Genomic DNA, 24,982 nt, shown 5'->3' on the forward strand with positions numbered 1-24,982 from the left:
AGTACTCGGAGTCCACTGATTGGGGGGAAAGCTCTTTGGAGAAAACTGGTTTTCTTTACCTTTTCAATGGTCAATTAATGCTATGTGGCGATTACTGGCTGGCGATGACAATCTCCCAACGGCGGGTAAAGGAAGAAGCTGTCAAAGTAGGAAAACGCCCCTTCCCCCAAGCCACGGTGAATAGGCTGCCTGTCACATCCCCCAGCCCGGTTGGGCGGCTAACGAGTGGAACCCGGGTTCAGTGGTGCGTGGAAAGCCCCGGAGGGCGGGAGTAGGAGCCTGAGATCCGCCCTTGGGAAGCCGTTGTGCTGGCCGACTCGGAACCGCACGCGTCCCAATATCCGCGCCTATGCAAATCATTGCCACCACGAATTGTCCCCCAGATCGTCCACGGATCCCAAGGGACCGCCCCAGCCCAAGAGAAGCTTGCAGTAGCGTATTGAGTGTCCTCCCCCGTGAGTGGCCGAGACACTTAGCCCCTTTCAGCCTACGACTCGGTCCTGGGGACAGTGCAGTCGCCACGAGCGCCGCGCTGGGTCTGTGCGCACAAAAGCGCGCAACTGCGTGCCAGTCGCAGCCACTGCTGCGTCTTCCCCTCTCGCTCTCGCACCCGCCGCCCATACTGGAGGTTTCTGTGCTCCTAGAACAATAGAGGGCTGTACCTCACGGCTCGGCCGCTAGAGGAGGCACAAAGAGTCGAGCTGACTCCAGAACAATGTAACCCTCGCTTTGACCGGTCCCTTCACGCGGGCCGCCAGCCCTCCCTACTGCGGCGCTCGCGCACAATCAGTGCCCGCTTAATGCAAAGGCGGAGCCTGCAGCCCGAGGCGGAGATGTATTAACTAATCTGCATCTTAATTTCTCAGCACCTCTTCCCGCGAGTGCATCCCAGGCAAACCCAGGAAAATCCCAGCAAACGCTGGGAGCCGAGCTAGGGCGACCCGCGAGTGAGGCAGGGCACTCTCCACTCTCGGTCTCTCCTTCCCCGTCTGCCCAAAGCTGGTGAATGTGGCAGTCCCAATCTTCGTCCTTGCTATTCTCCCCTCGGCGTGGACAGTGGCACCGGCACTGGCCCAGCCTGCGCTTTCAGTCAAGCCCGGGCAGAGAGTCCCCACGCCAACGCCGGGAGACCGGCTCCGGGAGCGCTGTTCCAGTTCCCGACCAGGTCTAGGCTCGCTGTGCCTCCTGCCTATGACCAAAGAAGTTTGCCTGAGGTGGTGGGTAGGAGGAGAGCGAGATAGACCTTTTTTCCTTTATAAAGAGCAAAGCCCCAGGGAGACTAGGCAGCCTGGAAAACAAACGTATTGTCTAAAAAAGTGCGCAAGTGCAGTTTATGATAAGCGCAGTCCCTGTCTCCGAGAGTCCTGAAAAGAGAGGGCTCGTAGCGGACACCGTGCACCCCCATCCCGCCTTCCACCATTGGGGAAGGTCGGAAAGTGAAGGCACACGGGGGTGTGGGTGTGGGGTGGGGGGCGAATGAAGCGGCATGGGGGCGATGGTTAATGAAGGCTCGGGGACGCAGAGGAAAGAAGGAAGAGAAGAAAAAAGAGAAGGGGGAGGAGACTAGAAAGAGAAGAGAAAGAGAATATGGAAGAAGAAAAGTAAAGAAATAATGAGGACAAGGAGGAAGTGCCTAGGGGAGAGGAAGTGAGAACCGAGAGAAGGGGATGGCCGGGCTGCTCCGGGCCCCAACCAGCCCCAGAAACCCTCTCCCTGGAAGACCCCTAAGCTTACCTGCCAGGCGTAAGGCAGACATGCGCTGGAACTCGGGCTCCTGCAGCCACTTCCACATCCTGCGGAAAGTCTCCCTGCCAGATTTGAGTTTACTCCACGGTTTGGGGTTCCGGAGCAGGTCAGAGAGAGTTCCCTGAGACCGGCACAGAACCCTCTGCGCGAAGATGGCTTGCGGGATGCTGTAGCGCTTCAGCTCGGCGGTGATGCGCTGGGCCACCTCCTTGGTGTTGATCTCCTCCAGCTGGCCCGACGTGGCCACCTGCGAGCCAGACGAAGACGAGGGCGGCCGCTCGCGGCTGGGCGCCAGCACCGGCCCGTGGGACTGAGAGTGACCCGGGTGGTGCAGGCCGTTGAGGTGCGACATCATGGCCGCGGGCGGGGTGCCCAGGCCGCGGGACAGGTGCTGCTCACCGCGGGTCAGCATGGCAGTGTGGTGCGCGTCGAAGTTGGGGCTGAGCATTTTGTCGTGGCCCGGCGGCCCGTAGTTAGGCAGGCTCTGCTGCGCGTTGTGGAGGCTACTCAGCCCATTGCCCAGCGGCGTGGCGGCCAGCGGGGACAGGCTCTGGCTCATCCCGGGCATCTCCTTGTAGGGACTGTAGAGGTTGTTCATGGCCGGGAGCCCGCGCTCGTCGCGCATGAGGGTGAAGCTGCCGCTGACGTTCCCGGACAGACGCTGGTGGTGGTGGTGGTGGTGGTGGTGGTGCGGATGGTGGTGCGGGTGCGGGTGGTGGAACTTGTCGGACACTGTGGAGATAGGCGGCAGCGGCTGGAGCGGCGTCAGCGTGGTGTAGGTGTTGCTCATGCCCATGCCGGGCGGGGACGAGTCGCAGGACATGCTCATGGCGTGGTGCAGCGGGATGGAGAGCTCCGGCCGGTAGTCGCCGCCGTCCAGGATTGAAGCCATGCTGGTGACCATGGCTGAGCGCGAAGCCGCCGCCGCCGCCGCTGCGGTGCCCAGCTCCTGGTGCGCCGTTGGAGGCGGCGGCGGGCCCCGCAGCGAGCCGGCGGCGCCGCGGCCCGCGTGGTGGGGGCTGGGGCTGGCCAGCAGCTCCTGCTCATGGCCCGGGCCCCCGCCGCCGCCCCCGCCGCCGCCGCCCCCGCCGCTGCCGCCGCCGGCCGGCCCGGGCAAAGTGCCCAGACTTTACATTGTCAGCTCCGGGTTCATGGCGCAGCCTTCTAGGTCTTTGGTGAGGCATCGATAGGCGGTGTAGGCAGCCTTCATTCAGTCCATCGGGGCCCGAGGGCGGCGGGGGCGGCGGGGGCGGCCCGCGGGCTGGCCAGGCGCGCGTGGCAGGGCTCGGCGGCGGGAGCGGGGCGGGCGCGGGAGTGCGTGAGTGTGAGAGGGGAGCGTGCGTGCGGGTGTGCGCCCCAGGCTGCGGGCGCGCCCGGGGTGGGGGCGGGGTGCAGGCGGCCGGGGCGTGCGTGCGGGCGAGGGGAGGGGCGGCGAGGGAGGGAGGGATCACCGGGCCCCGCCGCTCCGGCCGGCTCGCTGCCTCGCCATGTCCGATCCCGCTCCGGCGCCGACGTCTTCTGTTTGGGTGAGCGGGAGCTGTCCAGAAGGGCTCTGCCGCTCGCCGGGGCAGCCAACCTACCCTCCCTGGCCCGGGGCGGAGCCGCGCTCGACGGGCGCCGCGAATAGCCACTCCTCGGCCGCCGCTGCTTTTGGGGGCGGGCCTCCTGTGCACAACGGCCAATGGCTGTGGCGGGGGCGGGGCCGCGCGTTTCACGTTTGGCTGACGGCTCGGTGCCTTTTTTCCTCCTTTGCTACTGGAATCAAACGTCAAGGAGAGGGAGGGAGGAAAAGGAGGGGGAGGGCTGGGGTGGTGGGGAGAGAGAGAAGAGAGTGCGAGCGAGGGAGAGAGATTATGTTAAAGATGCCGCGCTGTCTCGTTCCTTGGCAGCTGCGATCTGGGAAAAAGGGCATAGCTTCAGTTCCCTGCGCTCACCTAAAAGGTTTTCTCGAGGCTTGTAAGCCGGGAGGAAAAGACTTCGCTAGGCGCTAGTGTAAAAACAAACAAACAAACAAACACGAATCTCCTAGCAAGCCACTTCCAGAGCGTCCCTAGCCGGGAGCCAGTAGTTTAGCCTTTTAAGATTCAGCAACTAATGTATTCTAATGAATGGCAAATTCCCGGGATTGGGGTGTACATAATCTATCCGGCGAGAGGAACTCCCGCGCCCTGGCCGCCTGCAAGCTGCGGCCACAGGACGCCAGCCCACCGGCTGCGCGGGCTGCCGTTTGCATGCAAAGTTAACACAATAACATCATTTAATTACGGGTGAGCCCATAAATCTCCCAGTTATGAGGTTTCAGAAGGGACCTGCTAGGTTGCAAAACAAAACTAGAACTCCTGGAGCTGATGGGGCAAGTCGCATCAGCGACTCGGAAAGGACAGGCAGAGTATCGAACTGGTGGGGGCGGGGTGAGGGGGAAAATGTGGCAGGAGGGGAGGACTGTCGCTTTTGCCAACAGTGAGCAACCTTCTTCTGGGTGCAGGGACTATGCAAAGCAGCCAGGAAGACACCGCGGATCTTTCCCCAAACACACACACACACACACACACACACACACACACACACACACACACACCGCCTCTGGAATCCCAGGAGATAAACCAGGAGATAAACGCCCGGTTACGGCTGTGGGTAGGTGACACCAAGCCTTGACCGACCTCTGCACGTTCAAACCTTGTTTCTGAAAATACCTAGCGCCGGGGTGAGCTCCAGAACGTTCACAAACCGCAGCTTTAAAACGTGCACATTCTCCTGCCTTTAATTTCCGTTGTTTAGCAAACCCGGGATGGAGGATAGGAGTGAAGCTAGGGGAGAGAGGAGGTGGAGATTTCCGCCGCCGAGTGTGTATGTGTGTGTTTGGGGGTCCGGAGGGAGGGGGTATTGAAGACAGCCAGAGAGGCCAATACCCGGCTTTAAAAGTAACAGATTCTTCCAAAGCAGGTTGCGCTCTGTTTGCCTCCAAAGATTCAGGCTAGCTGAGGTTGCGCAGATGTTGCCTTTGTTTAAAGAGACAGTAATTAAGGACAGGGTGGACATAGGTTTGAGAAGCGTGACCTATTTTCTTTTGATCAGCTGTCAAAAGAGGAGCAGGGGGTCTTCTTAAGACAGCCCCCTCCGACCACTTCCAGCTGTTAGGGAAAACTTGCTAAGAAAACAAGGACACAGCCTGGAATACTGTATGTGCCTTCTTGGCGCTAGAGAAAGGTTTAATTCATTTGAAAAACAGTTCTTAGTCTCAGTGGCCTTTTACGGTTGCCCTCCTGTCTCTTTTAGCTACTGAGCAAAAAATCCCACACCGTCCTGTCACATGAATCTGCAGTGACATTATTCATAGATCAACTTTATTGAGCTCTGGCCAATAGCATTGCCAATTGTTCTTTCTAATAGCTTCTTCTCTGTGATATCAAAGCCGTAGGTAAGAAAGTGACCCACCCCTGCTTTGCTAGACATACTTTTCTCTCTGCTCACGTCTTTAATGTCATACTATGAGCCAGGTAAAGTAATGCAGTTTCCTGTTTCTCTGCCTTTTTCCTCTCCCTCCCTGCTCCCTATCTTAGATATGACTACTGGACACTTGGGATAATTTGAAACAGTTAATGTCTGAAATACACACCAAGTTGAACAGAAGTTCACGAGTACAACCTCCTGTTGGTCCAGGAGTGCTCAGTGATGCAAGCACAGGCAGGAGAGAGGCAGGGTCTGATGCACCCCAGTGCTGAAGGCAGCCTCGCTGCTCTGGCTTCAGGCTTGAGGAGTGGCCAGTGACCCCAAGATGGAACAACGGGTAGGCACTGCCTCTGTACAGAAACCTAAGTATATAAATTGCCATTTAAATAATTTTTCAAAATGATAAACTCATTTACCAGGCCACCAAGATAAATCTGCTCCTGGGAATTACATTTCGGTGTGCCTGGGAGCTGTCACGTGCTGGAGAGTTGAAAGGTGAGTTGCATATTCTCCTCCCTCCCTCCCTTCTCTCTCTCTCCCACCATCCCTCCCCTTTCCCTCGATCAATATTGGCAATCTCAGGGAAATCATGAAACTATATTGGCTTCTTTGTGTATAATTTCATTGGGCTAGATTAAAGCAGATTTTTCACGTTGTTTTTCTAATGGTGGCTCGAGATTTTATATTTCAACCCCAAACCCATTTAAAAGGAAAATGAATGTGCTTGTTTAGTCAGCACCCTGATTTTTACTGAATCAGGTTTGAATGCTCTTTCCCCCTTTTTTTCTAAGTAGGAAAAAAATAAATTTACTTTCTACTTAGAATATCAGTACTAATAAGATTTTCAAATATGTTTTGAAATATCTTCGATGTTTCTTTCTTTGTAGTACTTTATTTAGAAAATAAAAAGGAATAGTTGCTTTCTCCTTTTTAGCATGCATACTCGAACCTTCAGAAGTTCTGAGACTCAGAATTTTTTCTTTTAATTTGAAGTACACTTCTGCCCCGCCATCCCCATTTGATTAACAGACTGTGTAGAAATGTGGTAGTGAGAGTGCTACTTCAGGACTATTCTGATATGGACACACAGTTGCACCAAGCATTATATCTAGAGCAGGATATACTTTTTAGCATACCATTTCTACACATGCAAAATTTTCTTTAAGACCAGACTCTAAAATGGGTCAAAAAAGTATGTAAATAAAATGCCGCTTCAACAACAAATGTAGGCTATTGCACTGAAGAGAAAAAAAAATCTGAACCTGAGTTAGTAAGAGAGCAGATAAAGACTGAAAATATTTACTGTCAGAACTTTCCACACATATTTTCACATTAATTTTTTTTTAGGCTTCAAGAGGGAGAGAGAGGAGAACATTCAATTAAAATAGAACCCTATAAATTATTCACACATAAATAAACAGACCACAAGTAAACCCAATCTGAATAAAGGGCCTAATAGCTTTGTTTTTGCTAAACAACAGTAAACCACAGCTCAAATACGGGGAAGAAGAGGGTTTCTTATTTCTATCCAAATTCTCAAATCCCTTCCGTTTTTGTGTTGCGGAGAACACATTTGTGCCTCAACTAGGTTTATCAGAGCAATACAAAAAGACATAATGGTGTGTTGATTTGGACCATTTTATTTTTGTCCTTTCCCAAACCATCTGGCGTGTGAGTGTAGGGGTATCGATCAGGCTCTGTGAGCCGCAGACCCCATGCCAATCCATAGCGATTCTGGCAATCAGCGTCGCCCATGAATTGCAGCTGTCTGTGCGGCTCCCGAACAGAAATCTTCAAAAAAAGTCCCCCCCTTATCAAACCCATCATCCGTTCGGGGGTAAGTCAATATCATTTCTTTGTGGTTCCGGGAGCGAGGATTATGCGGGAGAAAGTTTTTGTTGTCTCTTATAGCTGCTGCTTCGTCTGCTTTTTTCTTTTCTTTTTTTTTTTTTAAAGGCAGGAGAGCAATTTTCTAGCCATTGAACGGTAATGGTTCTCCAGAAAGGCCTCAAGCGTTTGTATGAGTCGGATGCTGTCTCAATATTGTGGGAGAATTTTAAGAGGGGGGAAATTCTTATGTTGCTAAATACAAATAATGGTAGTGATAATACAGTGGTCTTTTTAACTACGGAGAATTTTCTCCCCTTTCCTCGGAGTCCCTGGTGATGAAGACACCGCAAGTCTGTGATTACACTTGCAGATGGACGTTGGGTGCTTGTAGCGAAAAGGAGCTTTCGGAATTGTGGCTCTGTTTGATATCTCCATTAGCTTCAATTTCTTTCTGTCCGAAAGCTCCAGCTAGTTGAGCACAGGGAGATGAAAATGAAAAACCGAAGCCCAGACTCACTAACCGTCTTCAGCCTCTAAACTCAGACATTCACTGACACTTTTTAGATTCCAGTTGGATCTAGAAAAAGTTTTTTTTTTTTTTTTTTTTTTTTTTTTTTTTAGTTTTTTTCGGTGGCGAACCGAACGGGTCCCTTTTCACCTTCTCTTCCTCCCCGTCCATCTTGTTAAACATCGGACAGCCAGATTGACAGAACTGGCAAGGGACTGCCCCTAACCCTAACTTTTCGGTTGACAGAGGGCACATTGCGCAGGGGAATGGGGGTGTTGGAGGTTTACTAGTCCTCCTCCCACCCTCAGCCGCCTTCTTAGGAAAAGAAAAATGAAGCCACGAGCCCGGCCCAACTGGGGGAAGTTCCCTCGGCGCCCCAACCCCAGCGTCTAGATGCGAAGGTGGAGAAAAGGGCTGCGACGACTGGGCTGGGTAAAACCCACGACTTCCTCAGTAGTTCGGGCACGGGGAGTGGGCGGCCTTGAGGGCGGGAGAGGAGGAAACCCCACTCAAAGGAGGGTGGGCCCCTGCTTCAGGGCCTCGGCGCGGCCGCAGCCAGAATCCAGGGTCCGCCAAACTAAGCTGCTTAGTTTTAAAGAAAGCCAGGGACTAGGTGGGCCGACCCTTATCCCCCGCATAGACAGAGGACTGTTGGAAGTTTGGCGTCCTCGTGGACCGCTGGCTTCCCTGACACGCGCGCACACACGCACACACACACTCCCTGCCTCTCTGGGGCCCCCGGCCCCCTCGCAGGAGGATTTGGGGGCGGGAGGGACGCCTGGGCCGCAGTTCCGCTGTCAAATCCCGACACGCGGTACCTGCCGTCGGCTGGGTGCCGGGACTGCGACCCTTATCAGGGCACTTCCTTTCCCCGAATTCGGGGTCCACCGCAGACCCTTCTTTGGCACTCCCTTTCCTGTTCTGTTTTCCTGGCCGCTATCCCTGCGGAAGCTGGTGGGAGAAATTATTTTAATCTTTGGGGGAAACAGCAATTCAAAAAAGTGAACAGGAAGTTGAGGTTTCGAACTCGTAAAGGTTAGAGGACTTTCGTTTTGGGGGTGGGGGCGGGGTGTGGGATCACCACGTCTCTTACCGGAACACGGATTTTCCCCTAAAACAACGTGGCACTTCAAGTAAAGAGCTTCTTAGCCTGAGAACCAAGACGAATTCGCCCTGACCGGCTTTCACTACCCTTCCTACCTCATTTCTCGCCCCTCCCTCCAAAACCGCGTAGCCTCGTTTTTAAGTGCGTGGGTCTGTAGTCATAGTTTCTCGTCATAGTGGGTTTTCAAAAATACACCTGATACATGCTTAAGGTAAAGTTTTCCTCTCCTCCGATTGTCACCCCACAAAAGAAAAACTGGCGTGAGGTCCCTTTGTTCAGGTCAAGTTGTGCGTGAAATCTTATTGTCCTTTCCTAAGGAAGGCAAAAGTTGCAGTTGATTGTTATAAGGACAAATTTAACTCCCTGAAAGTGGAGCCGTTTTCAGGTTGCCCTGAAACAGTAAACACCGGCGTCGCTTTTTATTTATTACCCGCCTTAAAACGATCATGTATTTGCTCTGGAAATAACCATTTTGATAGGGGATTGAATACTGTTTAAGCATTAATACAAATACCGAGCACTCCCCCCTTTTGATGAAAATGAGAAAGTTTACATTTTTTTGGATATATTTTGAATTTTCTAGCCACCATGGACAACTTTTAAAGTATAGGGTGTTTTAAAAAGGAGTAGTCCAGATTTTAAGCTTGAGAAGTATTATTTCCGATTTCAAAAGGAGATATTTCTATTTGGAAACTATCAAAACTAATCGAGGCTTTTAAATTATTTGTGCCGGTCAGACCCCCCCTCCCCCTTTTTTTTAATGGAGTTATGTAACTTTTCTTTAGATTCTTCGAGTATCGGCTACCAAAGATATTAAGTATCCAAGTGAATCAGAGTTGATCTTTCAAGGTAACATGATAAAAGGGAATAGAGCACATTCAAATTATCGTAGGAGCATTGTGTCTTTGGAAAAATCGTGTCAGTGCCATTTTTAGAAATTGCGAATCATTTTGCTTTCAAAATGTGCGAGGTAAAGCAACTCTGGCGGACCTCAGGATTTTGGGGCGGCAGATTCGGAAGCCATGGGGGCCGCGGCCGTTGGAGGAGCAGAGCGCGGTCCCCGCGGTCCGCGGGAGCCAGAGCCGGGGCCCGGCAGGGCCGCCTCGAAAAAAAAACGAGCTCCGAATGCGTCCCTTTGTCGGTTTGGGAAAGCCATGCCCGCGGCGCTCCCAACTCGGGACAGACTCAGGAGACCTGCTGGCCTCGAGGAAGAGGTGTTTGCACGGGACATCACCCGGCAGAGGCCGGCGTCGAGGCCGCGGGCTCCGGGTGGCCGCGCAGGAGGCCACGAGGGGCCCCTTCCCGGCCGCGCCCATGTCCCTCCCGCGCCTGCCCAGGCGAGACCCGCGGCCCGGGGGCCTGCTCCGAGCCGCTTCCGGGGGCGGGGGGCTCGCGTCCCCGCGGTTCGGGGAAGCGGAGGGTGCCAGCCAGGATTGATGTCTAAATCAATGCCGTTTCTAGGCGATTCTCTCAGCTTCTCTCCATCTTCCTCCAAGGTAGATCGCCTCCAGAGAGTGGATTTCCTCTCCCTCCCCAAAGTCAGCGTGAGGAAAGTGCAAAACAAAACAAAACAAACAAACAAACAAAAATAGGCGGGAACTGCAGTCTCGCGCCGGGCACCGGACTTGGGCGAATGTAGCATATGCACCGAAGTGGGGAGACGTTGCGGAGCTGGAAGGCCTCGGTGGAGCGCCCTGCGTGGCCTCCCTCATCTTCCCTTTCTTTGGCCTCACCCGCTTATTCCCTACACCTGGATTACGGCTTTCCTCACACACCCGGGACGCCGCCCGGGCCCAGCCTTAGTGCAGGGCTAGGCCTGTCCCCTCGCTGCACTCCCAGCTCCCAATTGGGCCGCCAATTTAATGGGTTCTGGAAGGGAAAACCCTAGTCTCCGACGCCAAACCCGGCCTTGCTCAAGCAGGCCTGGCTGCCTCTGATTTAATTATTCACTGATGAATTAGACAGCTGCAATTGACGTGAAAAATCAGCGGCTACTATTGATTCCAGGGCCGAAGGGTGAGTGGTGGGGAGGCCGCGGGGAAAGGGAGGGCCGTCGGCCCGGCTCCCGGCCCTGGGTGCCCGCGACCCGACGACCTTGGCCGGCCTGGACCCGGCGTGGCTGCAGGCTCGCGCCCCCGGGCCTGGGCTCCTCTCCTTGCCCGAGGACCAGCGCGATGGGGTGGCGGCCGGGATGGGCGCCCGGGGAGCGGCCAGGCCTGGCTCTCCCGCACGTTGGGGCGGAGACAGAAAGGCAGAGAAGACAAAGGGCTGCAGGGTGCGGAGAGGCCCCCTGGGCGCCTGCGGGGGAAAGGGCGGCCCCGCTTCCCGGCTCCGGGCAGCCTCTGCAGGAGGAAGGGCCGGCCGAGGGCGCTTCCGGTGCCCGCGGTCCCGGGCGCGGGGCTTCGGGAGGCCGGGCCGGGCGGAGGTCGGCCGCTCGCCCCGCTCTCCGCCGCGTGAGGGACGCCTGGGACCGGCCCCCGGGACGCGCCGCCCCGCCGCCGAGCAACAAGTGCGGGTGTCCTCGAGGCGGGAGCCCGGCGAGCCGGGGGCTGTGGCTCCGTGAGGGCGGGCTCGGCTTCCCTCTCCTCTGCCCCGGGAACTGAGTCGGGCGTATTTGATCAGAGAAGGAGGAATTTGAGAACAGGATGACCCAATTGTATAGAGAATCCATGCTAAAGAAGCACTATGGTTAACAGCCTCACAATTAACTCAAAAACATCGAAGGATTTAATGTATTCAGATAGTTTACAAAAAGCCGTTTTTTGGGGGGGGCGGTGGTATTTATATCCGAAAAAATAAGTCCTTTTCATTGGTCATTTAATGCCAGGTGACATTTCATTACAATTTGAAAAATTTTTTACTGCATTTTATCAAAATCACAAATTATACAGGAAATATATAGGCTATGTTTTACCCAGCGTTTCATAGCTCCCTTGCTGTCTTTCAAAAACTGCTCTTAAGTATTTACTATCTCTTTTTGTCGGCAAAATGTGTTCTTTGGACTTTATCTTGGTAAAAATTGAGCACCACATCCCCAAAGGTCAGTGATAGAGTAAAAAGGAGCCCTGTCTACTATATCATGCCCTGCTTAATCCAAATCAGTGACCTATACTCAATCCGCGGGCCGAGTATAGGTCACTGAACACAAAATGGCCTTTCCTCTCTTGCTTACCAAGACAGTTTAATAGATTTTTGCAGTGGTTTTCCAGCGATCATACTGGGGAAATCCAGTTTTGGAGACAAATGCAATGTGCCACGTCAAGTTCTTTACCTTATCAACATAAATTATACAAATTATATTGCCCAGTGGAATTTCACAGGGTGTTTCTGAAAGAGCATGTTCTGAAACACCACATTTGGACCCTCATTTATAATTATAAATGTGGAAAGTCCTCAAAAATTTCCCAATTTTTTCCCCCAATCAGTTGAGTTAATTCTGGACTTGGTGAAAGATGTCTGAAAATCCTTTAAATAATATTCTGTGTACATCCCCTATAAAACTATGATGTCTGGTTTGGATGCAGTAACTTTAGTTAGACAGAGCCATGCGATTAAAGCATAGATGTCTGGGTTTTTTGCCTTTGCAGATGCTGTTCCCTCAGGGCCTGAACCATTTGCATCCCACAGTGCACCTGGTAAATGCCAACTCATAACATTTCCACCGTCATTTCTAGACTTCTTCGTTAAAGCCATTTGCATATATCATTTCCTTTGGATTTTTTTTTTTTTACTTCCTTTTATGACTCAGAATTTCCACTTCTCTAAGTTCTAAAGTTTTTTTCTCTAGCCCGTACTTGGACACATGATGTCTAAGGCTAGTTTAGTTTTTTTAAAATTCCTTTTTACTTGACTCTTGGATAAAAAAGAACTTTCCCTTGTTCGTCAAAATTATATGTATCATAACTAAACTGGAACATAAATTTGGGGCAGTAATCCGGATTTTGTAACCAGGGGCAATGACCAGGATATTTTTTGTATTTCGAAATGAAGTATTTGGGAGGGTGCTTAGAGGCTGTAAAGTATTATACAAAAAATTATGACGATCGATTGATTAGTTTATTTGTTCTTTTAAGAAATATTTATGGAATGCTACTATGTTCCTAGTAGAGTTCTTGATTGTAAGCAAAAGAAGCAATAGAAGCTGCCTTAGAATTACTTAAATAGAAAAGAATTTCCTTGGAAGGAAACTAGGTAGCTCATAGAGGGGTCAGAAGGCAGGAGAGCGAAGCTTGGAACAAGCAGGAACCAAGGGAGGGTAGGGGCAGGAACAAAGCCAAGGTCATGCTGTGGAATCAATGTGATTAGGGAGCTGCTGCTAATATGGGTGTCTGTGTCACTGCTAAGAGTAACTTCTAAGCTATCTACTCCCCATTCGCCTACTCCCTCGCCCCTGTGTTTTGGTATCACTCTTACAAGAGTGGAGTGGGATGGTAGTCTGTCTCCTAGAGCACATACTAGGGTCCTAGCTGTTAGGAGTGGGAAGTGGGGCACTGCATTCCACTTATACTGCATACTTTGAAGAGTCACCACAAAATAGAAGGGATGTTTGGATAATGGGCTGCAAATAACAACAACAACAACAAAAAACCCACTCAGATATATGTTGCTACATGGGTACTGGGGATAGAGCAGTGAACAAGTTAGACATGGTTTCTGCTTTCATGGACCTTACATTTTAGTGGGATCATGGTGATGACTCTTCATTTTCTGTATAAAGGAGAAAAAACCCACAAATAATTATTCCAAAATCTCCTCTTAAGGTAGTGGGCTAAGTCAAGCACCCTCCCCCTCCTTTTTTTTTTTCTTGTTCTCTTTTGGGAATGGCTGGATATCAGTCAGGAAATGTTAGCAATTGCTGGTTAGGAGTCGCTGTATTTAGTCTACCACCCTCAACCTTAAGGCTGAGACGCAGAAGAACAAATTTTGGGTTTGGAGGCAGCGGCCTGCATTCTAGTCCCCGTCCTACCACCAGCCAGCCGTGTGACTCTGAACCTCCATTTCCTTCAGTAGATGTCTTCCCAGGTCCCTTCCATGCTTAAAGTCTGATTTGATATAGATCCCCTTTGATTAAAATGGGTTCTTTATAATGATTGCATTAATCTCTTTTGGGCTATTTTTTGGATGTCCTAAGTCAGAATCCAAGGCTTACATATCTTAGAGCCTTAAAAAGCTATTTCTGATGGGACAAACATGTAGTGGTCGACTTCAAACTTTCAGGATTCTGTTTTCCAAACATGAATTTTCTTGGCTTTTATTTGTAATTTTAAGTGATCTAATTCAGTGAATGGTGGCTTTGTTACTTTTAGTTTCAGATTACATTCAGAGTTTTTGATTCTTATCTATAACTCATTTTCAGACCAAGAAAGGTAGAAGAAATGGAACAGAGAATGAGAGAGAAACAGAAATTGTCATTGACTGGGGTGATCAGTGAGGCCAAAAATGTTTCAGCGAATGAGCAATGTCATTTCTTGGTATAGATGACACCTTTTGACTGAGGTATTTCTTTTGATGAGGATTTTAAGTTCTATATGGCAGAAATTACTCAAAGGGAGGAAATTTTTATTTAAAACCTATTTCTTCAACGTGGGACCATAGTGCTATTTGCTTTATCATCGGAGTGTCCTGACTGGGAAAGATGTGGGAACAGTTTCAAGGGTCATGTTTAACATTAGGTTTGTTACACAATATAAGCAAACAGAAGCAGCTCTGGATATTTTGTTCATAGTGTTCTGAAAAAGTTGGACATCAATAAATAAAAGCATATGAAACTATTTTCTGTATAAAGGAGAAAAAAAAAACCCACAAATAATTATTCCAAAATTTTCTCTTAATGAGCTCTCTGTATGATCCCATTGTCAAAATGACTAATCCTTTGGGAAGCTAAATAATCATTTTACAAATACTGATTTCCACATGTCGGGGTTGCTTACAGCAGTGTATAGTTGGGGTTGGGTGTGCTCGTGTGAAGGGGCAGCAGGGGGAGTTACATCTATAGAAGTATATTCATCCCGAATGGGGTAAAATTTTATCCTTCCCTTATCTATGCCACTTCAAATCCTATTCATCCTGTGTTTGTCAACTGCTGTGTTTGTAAATTCTGTGGGTGAGATCCATAGTTGGGAATGGATTTTATGTAGTGATCCTAGCACATATATGCATGTACATTTCAGGAAGGAAAGACATTTTTTAAAATGCCCCACTGCAGCATTCAAACTTGTATTTGAATTTAATTACTAAAATGTGGAGCCTCACGTGATGATTTTGAGATTATTTTCTTCTCTCAACTATAGCTTTGTTTTCTTATTCAGTATATGTCATCCAAAGCTTGGTATTGCTATCTGTGTGTGTGATTCATTGGCTCTTTTATATTGTAAGCCCTTGAGGATGCCAACTGGAGGGGCATCTCTAGTGGTATGCCATAGGGCTCTTGATCTTATCTTGTCCAATATTTTTATTAAAGTCTTTGCTGAAGGTTAGAAGGACTGCTCATCAAATTGGTAGGTGAATGGAGTTATCAAACCTAGCTAATATGTTGAAAGATGAAATCAAAAGTCAAAATGAAATATGGATGATGGAGTTAGAACAACATAATGTAATTTAACAAGGACCAATATAAAGCCTTTATTTAGACTGGAAAATATAAATCTAGAGATATCCCTGGGTTTTGACAACAATTCATATGAAAAAGATGCAGGTATTAATCTGCTACTCAAAATGACCCAACATAAGAAGGGTAATTTTAGGCTGCATTAATATAAATATGGTATATAAATCAAGGGAGGTAACAGGTTCTCTGTATCCAGGGCTAGATATTTACCTCACACTATATATCTTCATTTTAATACAGACATTTATAAGCTAGAGCTTAGTGTGGATCATCAGGATGTGAGGGAAGAGGAAACCATACTCTAGGTGGAAGAGATAGAGCAAATGTTTAGCCTAGAGAAGAGACAAATGATATTTGCTACTTTAAATGTTTGACTAGCTGTCACATGGCAGAGGGGGTAGAATAGTTTTTCCCTGCTGCCCAGGGCAGAGTTAGGACCAAAGGGTAAAAGTGACAGGGGATGACTGTGATTCTAATCATTAAAGTTGCCCGACAGTACAACAGGTTGCCACATGGAGCAGTGAATTTTTGACCCACAGGAGTATTTAAGCAAAGGCTGAGTGACTGTCTGGTGTGAATGGTCTTGGTAGGGTTTAGCTGAATTAGGCAGCAGGCTGAAATAGATGACTTCTCTGGGTCAATTTCAAGATTTGCTGAATCAAACATTTTTTAAAAATATTGTGAAAGTGATTTTATATAGTTGATTTTAAGAGGTAAGTTAATATTAATATTCAAGTTTGTAAGAACTTTAAGTTTACAGGTAGGGCATTTTCTTTTTCAAAGCTCTATAAAACCATGCCCTGGTGAAAAATACAAGTTCATAATTTCTTGGCTCCATTTCTAAAATCCAAAAATGCTCTGAAAACCAAAAGGGTTTTTGATCTCATGCGTTGGAATAACCATAACTGAATTGATGCGAGACTATTTTATAGTCTTCAGACTACTTAGAATGGACACCCATACATATCTCTGTGGAAACATTATTGTATTTTATTATAGGGTGCTGCCCCAGACCCTATTGGGGGTTAGGATATTTTGCCACTGGATATTTTGCCACATGGATATTTTGCCACTGATATCTTTGAAATATCTGAGAAATTTTGAATTCCAAAACCTTCTTTCCTCCGCAAAGGATTTAGTTAAGAAATTGTGTGCTTATACTATTAGTTATCTTATAATTATATAGGTCTTGTTTTCTCAGAATTACTTGAATCCACAGGCGAGAAATCTAGCTAATAAAGTTCATGACTTCCCTATACCAGAATGATTTTCAAGAACCATTACCAAGTCCCTAAAACTTGTGACAAATGGAATGTGCTTCATAAACCAAATTCCTACCATCATAAAGAAGCAATAAGCTGTTCTTCCATTTCCATATTTATTTTATGAAGAGGTCGGTAGCAAAAATTATCAGTGTCAAGGGTTCCCTCCCAAAGAATATTTGGTATTGCTTAAAGCTGGACTTCCTTAGCCTAGAGGATTTAGTAATATAAGTTAATTAGGGCTTTCATTTTACAGATCTTTTCCATACTTATTATTTATTCCGTAGACATTTTTAGAATGCCTAACCTAGGCTGTTCCTAAGGTAGGTTACAATGTAACAAAGATGAATGTTAGTAAGATAGTGGCCTTAATATGCTCACAGATTTATTTGATCCTCCCAACAACCTGTTAGCAGGGAAGATGTTATAGTTCCCATTTTAAAGATGGGAACATTGAATTTCAGGGAAGTTCAATGACTTACCTAGGATCACATGTCCAGTAAGTGGTGGAAAAGAACTTGAATCAAAGGTTTTAACTCAGAGTCAAATTATCTTTCCATCATATTAACTTGTATTTAGAACTTACTCTTTGCCTTACAAAATGTTTCATTTTCTCTTCCCCCAACCCTTATCATAGAAATTTACTTTTACTTGCCTGTTCCGAATTTGCACCACTTTCTGTACTTGTAGAATGCACTGTTGAGTGAGTTATTTTGATGGGAGTTGGGCCACTGCTTCTTACCATGAAAATAAAAAAAACCCAAACCCTCTCTTTTCCCATTCCTTGACTGCGAGAACTCAAGAATATCACCTAAGCTCAACCAAAAATATATGTCTTCCTGGAGGTGAGAAGTCAAAGAGTATAAAAGAGTAGGGGGATTCCCGTAATGGCTGCTTCCTGGAAGGCGGTATCTCGTGGAACTTCCTAACCTCAGCATCTGGAGCTCCAGGAAGGGAGTATTTCGAGTCAGATGAAATTATATAGATATATACCCCTGTTCTAGTTTGCTAATGCTGCCAGAATGCAAAACACCAGAAATGGATTGGCTTTTATAAAGGGGGTTTATTTGGTTACACAGTTACAGTCTTAAGGCCATAAAGTGTCCAAGGTAACAACACATCAGCAATCAGGTACCTTCATTGGAGGATGGCCAATGGTGTCCAGAAAACCTCTGTTAGCTGAGAAGGCACGTGGCTGGCGTCTGCTCCAAAGTTTGGTTTCAAAATGGCTTTCTCCCAGGACATTCCTCTCTAGGCTGCAGTTCCTCAACAATGTCACTCTTAGTTGCACTTGGGTGTTTGTCCTCTCTTAGCTTCTCCAGAGCAAGAGTTTGCTTTCAACCACCGTCTTCAAACTGTCTCTCATCTGCAGCTACTCTCTCCACTTCTGTGCATTCTTCAAAGTGTCCCTCTTGGCTGTAGCAAGCTTGCTTCTTCTGTCTGAGCTTATATAGTGCTCCAGTAATTTAATTCAGACCCACCCTGGATGGGCGGGGCAACACCTCCATGGAAATTATCCAATCAAAGTCATTACCCACAGTTGGGTGGGGCACATCTCCATGGAAACACCCAAAGGATTCCAAAATCTAATCAATACTAATATGTCTGCCCACACAAGATTGCATCAAAGATAATGGCATTTTGGGGGACATAATACATTGAACTGGCACATCCCTGTTTCTTTGGAATCTTCAGCCCTCAAGATCCCAGCATCAAGCTTCAGTGGCAGAGAGATTCCAAAAGGAGCTGAGAGGTCACTCTGGTGGGCACTCTGACGCACACTTTAGACAACCCTTTTTAGGTTCTAAAGAATTGGGGTAGCTGGTGGTGGATACCTGAAACTATCAAACTACAACCCAGAACCCATGAATCTCGAAGACAGTTGTATAAAAATGTAGCTTATGAGGGGTGACAATGGGATTGGGAAAGCCATAAGGACCACACTCCACTTTGTCTAGTTTATGGATGGATGAGTAGAAAAATAGGGGAAGGAAACAAACAGACAAAGGTACCCAGTGTTCTTTTTTACTTCAATTGCTCTTTTTCACTCTAATTATTATTCTTGTTATTTTTGTGTGTGTGCTAATGAAGGTGTCAGGGATTGATTTAGGTGATGAATGTACAACTATGTAATGGTACTGTAAACAATCGAAAGTACGATTTGTTTTGTATGACTGCGTGGTATGTGAATATATCTCAATAAAATGAAGATTAAAAAAAAAAAAAAAAAAAAGATCCCAGCATCATGACCTCAGTTTCAACACAATTGTTGATAGTCCTCATGCTGCTGCTGTTGGTGCTGCCTATTGTTGAAGCAGTAGAAGCTGGAGATACAATTGCTGTCTTGTTAGGTGTGGTTCTCAGCATTACAGGCATTTGTGCTAGTTTGGCGGTACATGCATGTTCTAGTTTGCTAATGCTGCCAGAATGCAAAACACCAGAGACGGATTGGCTTTTATAAAAGGGGGTTTATTTGGTTACACAGTTACAGTCTGAAGGCCATAAAGTGTCCAAGGTAACACATCAGCAATTGGGTACCTTCACTGGAGGATGGCCAATGGTGTCCAGAAAACCTCTGTTAGCCGGGAAGGCATGTGGCTGGCGTCTGCTTCAAAGTTCTGGTTTCAAAATGGCTTTCTCCCAGGACATTCCTCTCTAGGCTGCTGTTCCTCAAAAATGTCACTCTTGGTTGCACTTGGGGTATTTGTCCTCTCTTAGCTTCTCCGGAGCAAGAGTCTGCTTCCAATGGCCATCTTCAAAATGTCTCTCATCTGCAGCTCCTGTGCTTTCTTCAAAGTGTCCCTCTTGGCTGTAGCTCCTCTTCAAAAGTTCACTCTCAGCTGCACTGAGTTCCTTCTATTATGTCAGCTCATTTATATGGTTCCACAGATCAACTTAGACCCACCCTGAATGGGTGGAGCAACACCGCCATGGAAATTATCCAATCAGAGTCATCACCCACAGCTGGGTGGGGTGCATTCCAAAGAAACACTGAAAGAATTACAATCTAATCAACACTGATAATGTCTGCCCACACAAGATTACATCAAAGATAATGGCATTTGGGGGACACAATATATTCAAGCTGGCACAATGTGCAAAAGAGAAATGGACAGATGTGGCCTCCAAGGCCTCCTAAATCAAACCTCATCCTGAAGCCATTGTGCTATTGAGGTTAAAACTGAGCTTTGGTGTCTGAAAATTCCCAAGAAACAGATAATAAATGAGATAATTTTACATTCCTAGATGTTTTCCTATGAATAGGAACAAACTGATGTATGTTAAATGAGGAAAGATGTTCTTTCATATCAAAGAAAGCACTGAGGAAAAAACAGACTATAATTTCCATTTGATAGTTGTAAAGGAGGTCAAATAAATAATATAACTGAAATTTGCATAAGTAATATTCCTTAGTTTCAGATGTCTCAAAGCTCATGAAATAGTAAGAAGGAAGCTCTTACTCAGAATCCTAGGAAATCACCATCGTTCCCTTATAATCACTGTCTCCTGAATTGTTGGGGAGTCTTTTCTCCATGTTTTAATTAAATTTTTGTTTCTCATCTCCCACATTTCTTGGATATGAAATTTAGTCAAAAATTGAAACCTTTAAATCTTTGAAGAAAAAAAATTAGAAAAATGTATTCAGTGCATCTAATATTGCAATGGAGACAACAATTTAATGTAAAAAAAAAGCTTTATATTAAACATTGAAATGAAGAAAAGATTTAATGTAAAGAAAACTTTGTACTGATTAACATCCTTTGGTGACAAGTACTATATTACATATAAATCCATTATGTTGTAAAATAAATAAATAAATAAAAGAGTAGGGACAGTCCAGGATTGATTCTGATGAAGGTGATGCATCTGTGTCCAGAAATGGCAGCTCATCATTCAGGCTGTTCTTTGGATGTGCTTCTTTATGCCTAACCTTCCTTGATTTCAGGCCATCTTCCAAACATGATTCTCATCCCTTTTGGTCTATTCTGTGATTCATCTGATTTTCTGTCATTACATTTCTTTTCTGTGAAAGTTAGCCTGAGTCAGTTTTTGTTGTTTGAAACAAAGAATTCCAACTAGCAGAAATCCATTTTGTAGATGAGGTGGTGAAAGTTGGTTAGATTCTGGATATATTTTGATGACAGAGCTGATAAGATTTGTTAATGAGTTGCATATGGAATTTGAGAGAAAAGAGTCAAGGATGATGTCAGAGGTCTTAGATTGAATAATTGGAAGAATAAAGCTGACATAAGTTCCAGTTATCTATTACTACTAATCACTGCCAAAGTAGTTGACTGAAAAAACCATCATTTTAATGATCTCTGTTGGCTTGGGTTTCTCACAGTGTGATGGGTGGATTTTGAGATAGGAAGTATTTCCTGAGGGAGTGTCCATATTGCAAGCATTCTAAGAGAACCAGGTAGAAAGTTGCCTGGACTTTTATGACCTAGCCTCAGAAGTCACATAATGTCATTTCTGCCATATTCCATTGCTCAAATTATTCATAGGCTCATCTAGATTCAAGGGGAGGGGACATTGGGGTGTCAAAGAATTTGGGGACATGTTTTAAAATTTTCCCACCATTTTTTAGGGAATTCTGGGAAAGGGGAAGACTTGGGAGAAGAATAAATTGGGAGTGAGGGGGACAAATGTTTGGATATGTTACAGATGTTTGTTAGGCGTCCAAAGAGAGCTATTGCATAGGCAATTGAATATGAGTCAAGAGTTTGGGTGAGAAGTTGAGACTAAAGATAAACTTAAGAGTTGTTTGTATATAGGTGGTATTTAAAGCCATGGGACCAGCTGAGATCACCTACTGACTATGTGTAGACAGGAAAAAGTGAAGGACCTGGAATTGTTTGGTTGGAAACCTCAGGAGAAAGTAGCAAAGGGGCATGAGAAAGAAAAGCCAGTGAGGAGTGTTGTGCCGGTTTGAGTGTATTGTGTCCCCCAAATGCCATTATCTTTGTGATCTTGTGTGGGGCAGACGTTTTTGGTGCTGGTTGGATTTGCTTGGAATGTGCCCCACCCAGCTGTGGGAGATGATTTTGATGAGATGTTCCCATGGAGGCATGGCCCCGCCCATTCAGGGTGGGCCTTGATAAGTGGGGCTATATAAATGAGCTGACTCAAAGAGAGGGAAGTGAGTGCAGCTGTGAGTGGCGTTTTGAGGAGGAGCAAGCTTGCTGGAGAGGAATGTCCTGGGAGAAAGCCGTTTTGAGGCCGGAGCTTTGGAGCAGACGCCAGCTGCCTTCCTAGCTAGCAGAGGTTTTCCGGATGCCATTGGCCATCCTCCGGTGAAGGTACCCGATTGTTGAGGTGTTACCTTGGACTTTTTGTGGCCTTAAGACTGTAACTGTGTAGTGAAATAAACCCCCGTTTTATAAAAGCCTATCCATCTCTGGTGTTTTGCATTCTGCAGCATGAGCAAACTAGAACAAGTGTGCTTAGCATGTTTGAGCCCAGTGAGCAGGGGGACAATGATAGATGAGATCGGAGAGGTAGAAGAGGACAAGCGAAGACATGAGCACAAAGGAGAATAAGTATAATCACCAAATTTTCAAGGAAATAGCTTCAGTGGTGGTGATGAAATGCCATGTATAACTGGTGCTAAAATAAGAGCCCGTGATTTCTGCCCTTCCCTTTTCACGTATCTAGAAAAAAAGGGAGAACGCTAAAAGACTACAAATTGCACAGATGGTTTTTGCATCAGATCATGCAAGTCAGAGATTAGGAAATTTCATTTTTAATGAGTTTGTGCTGACTCTATTTTATATTTTCCCAACCATAGTTTGTGGATGACTCTTTTGAGTTCTTGAAACTCTCTATATTGGTTTTTGTGGCATGCTGTTTCCGTATATCTTTTGTCAGTCCTTCTCAGTCTTCTTTGCTAGCTCTCTCCTTTATTTGATCTCTATATTATGGATTTTTTTTTTTTAAGGTTTGATATGGGGTTCTCGTCTATTTTGGCTCTATATTCTTTTCCTGGGAGATCTTCCTTAGCTTTAAGTACTATTTGCCAATGACACTCATATTTATATATTACAGTCCAGACTTCTTCTCTGAGCTCCAGTCACATGTATCCAGCTGCTTGCTTGATCTATAAATCCATAGATATTTAGGTGTCTATAAGCACCTAAAACTCAACATGTCTAAAAACAAACTCCTGATTTCTACTTACCAAAATTGCTCTTGCATCCTTCCCCATCTAAATAAATGGTGATTCTATCCATCCAGATTTTTAAATTTAATTAACCTTTTCATTCTGAGATAATTGTAGATTCACGTGTAGTTGTAAGATATAATACAGAGAAATCTCTCTGACCCTTTACCTTGTGTCCCCCAATGAAAACATCTTGCAAAACTATAATACAATATCACAACCAGGGTATTGATGTTCTTATAGGCAAGATACAGAACACTTCCATCACCACAAGGATCTTTTGTTGCCTTTTCTAGCCACATGTACTTCCTTCCCATTCCCTCTCCCTACCCCACAATTAACCCCTAGAAACCACTAATCTGTTCTCCATTTCTATAATTTTGTCATTTCAAGAATTCTATATCAATGGAACCATATAATATGTAACCTTTTTTTAAAATTTAATTTTATTGAGATTGTTCACATACCATACAATTATCCAAAGATCCAAAGTGCACAATCAGTTGCCCATGGCACCACCATACAGCTGTGCATCCATCACCACAGTTAATTTTTTTCCCAATTTTTAGAACATTTTCATTACTCCAGAAAAGAAATAAAGACAAAAAGAAAACTAAATTCCTCCCCTACCCCTGACCACCCCCCCTCCGTTATTAGCTCATAGTATTGGTATAGTACATTTGTTACTGTTGATGAAAGAATGTTAAAATACTACTAACTACAGTACATAATTTGCAATAGGTATATTTTCCCCTATTTATCCCTCTATTATTAGATTCTAGTTACAGTGTCATACATTTGTTTTGGTTCATGAAAGAGATTTCTTTTTTTATCATATTTTTATTGTAGAATGTAGGATATACATAAAACTGATAACTTTCCAAGTGCAATTTAACAAGTAGTCAGAGAACAAATTTCAAATAATGTTATGAGTTACAGTTCCACAGTCTCAGTTATTTCCTTATTGTGAAATATAACATATATGCAAAAAGGTAATATCTCTCAAAGTATGCTGTAACAGTTAATTATAGAGGAAATTTCCAAAAACGTTATGAGTTACAGTACCATAGTTTCAGTTATTTCCTTATTATGAAATATAGCATATATACAAAAAGGTGATAACTTTCAAATTGCAATTTAACAAGGAGCTACAGAACAAATTTCAAAGGATGCTTTGGGCTACCATTACAGCATTTCAATTCTTTCCTTCTAGCTATTCTAATACCCTAGCAACTAAGAAGAAGAAAATTGCATAGAGATTCAGTATTCATAATCCTTTGTTAAATTCCATGTTGTCTGTTGCTACCCCTTCCTCTAGTTTAGTCACTTTCCCGATCTTCAGAGATGTCTAGGCAGTGACCACCCTAACTTGTTCATGTTGTAAAGGGGTGCTGACATTGTGGGAAAGGGGACACATCTGGTTGATGTTCTTGAAGAGACTATTGCCTCTGGGTTTTGGGACTTAGCTGGCATCGGAGTTCTCTGGAGGGTTTAAGTTTCTGAAGAATGAACTTAGTGAGTGAAACTTCTATAGAGTCTCAGTTAGGGATCCAGGTATTCTGTAGGGTTTTCAGGACTACCGTTGATTTGGGTTTATCATACTGTGGGCATTTGGCAAATCTAGTTGCAGCTTGCATAGGATTAACTTCCAGGACAGCTTCTTGACTCTATTTGAATTCTCTTAGCCACTGAAACCTTATTTTGTTGCCTTTCTTTTCCTCCTTTTGGTCAAAAAGGCATTCTGAACCCCTCAATGCCAGGGTCAGGCTCACTCCCAGAATCCGGGTCCCATGTCACCAGGGAGACTCATTCATCTGAGGGATCCTGTTGCACGTTTAGGGGAGGGTGATGAATCTATTTGCGGAGTTAGGCTTAGAGAGAGGAAGTCCACATTTGAGCAACAAAAGAGGTTCTCTAGAGGTGACTCTGAGGCATAATTATAGGTGGGCTTAGCCTCCCCTTTACAACCATAAGTTTCAGCAGAGCAAGACTCAAGATCGAGGGCTTGCCTTATGAAGTAGGGGGTTCCTATGTTCACATAGCATATGTTTAGTCCATTATAATCCATCCATATCTCACATTATCGTCACTTAGTTGTATAATCCTCATCACTCTCCATTTTAAACAATTCTCATGATCCAACCCACCTCGTAGCTCTTTTCAGCCCTTAATTATTTGTACCTAGGATTTGTGTGGTAGTAGTATGGTATTCCTGTTACTTATAGTCTCCTGTATGCAATAGGTAATTTTTCCCATATACCTTTCTGTTGTCAACTCTCTGTACTAGTGTACATAATACCTTAGAAGTATT

General features: G+C 45.9%; 2 protein-coding genes across 2 annotated transcripts in view; one reads left to right on the forward strand and one right to left on the reverse strand.

The window, feature by feature from the left end:
* ONECUT2 (one cut homeobox 2) overlaps positions 1-2,956 on the reverse strand; it is a 51,366-nt gene extending 48,410 nt beyond the window's left edge. Inside the window, 1 exon segment of the mRNA XM_037806137.1 lies at positions 1,735-2,956. Coding sequence (XP_037662065.1) covers positions 1,735-2,956 — 1,222 coding nt within the window.
* Positions 2,957-18,753: 15,797 nt separating this feature from the next.
* LOC119511248 (small integral membrane protein 30-like) lies at positions 18,754-19,681 on the forward strand. The gene is made up of 2 exons (XM_037805765.1): positions 18,754-18,908; positions 19,606-19,681. The coding sequence occupies exons 1-2, from the start codon at positions 18,754-18,756 to the stop codon at positions 19,679-19,681; spliced, it is 231 nt and encodes a 76-aa protein (XP_037661693.1).
* Positions 19,682-24,982: the final 5,301 nt, after the last annotated feature.

Source organism: Choloepus didactylus, chromosome 16 (assembly GCF_015220235.1).
Source record: "Choloepus didactylus isolate mChoDid1 chromosome 16, mChoDid1.pri, whole genome shotgun sequence".
Classification (NCBI taxonomy): Eukaryota; Metazoa; Chordata; class Mammalia; order Pilosa; family Megalonychidae; genus Choloepus; species Choloepus didactylus.

Coding starts and splice junctions, on each gene's coding strand:
- LOC119511248 (XM_037805765.1), top strand. CDS start 18,754: ATGACCTCAGTTTCAACACAATTGTTGATAGTCCTCATGCTGCTGCTG. Junction 18,909..19,605: donor GCTAGTTTGGCGGTACATGC/ATGTTCTAGTTT, acceptor CTGGCACAATGT/GCAAAAGAGAAATGGACAGA.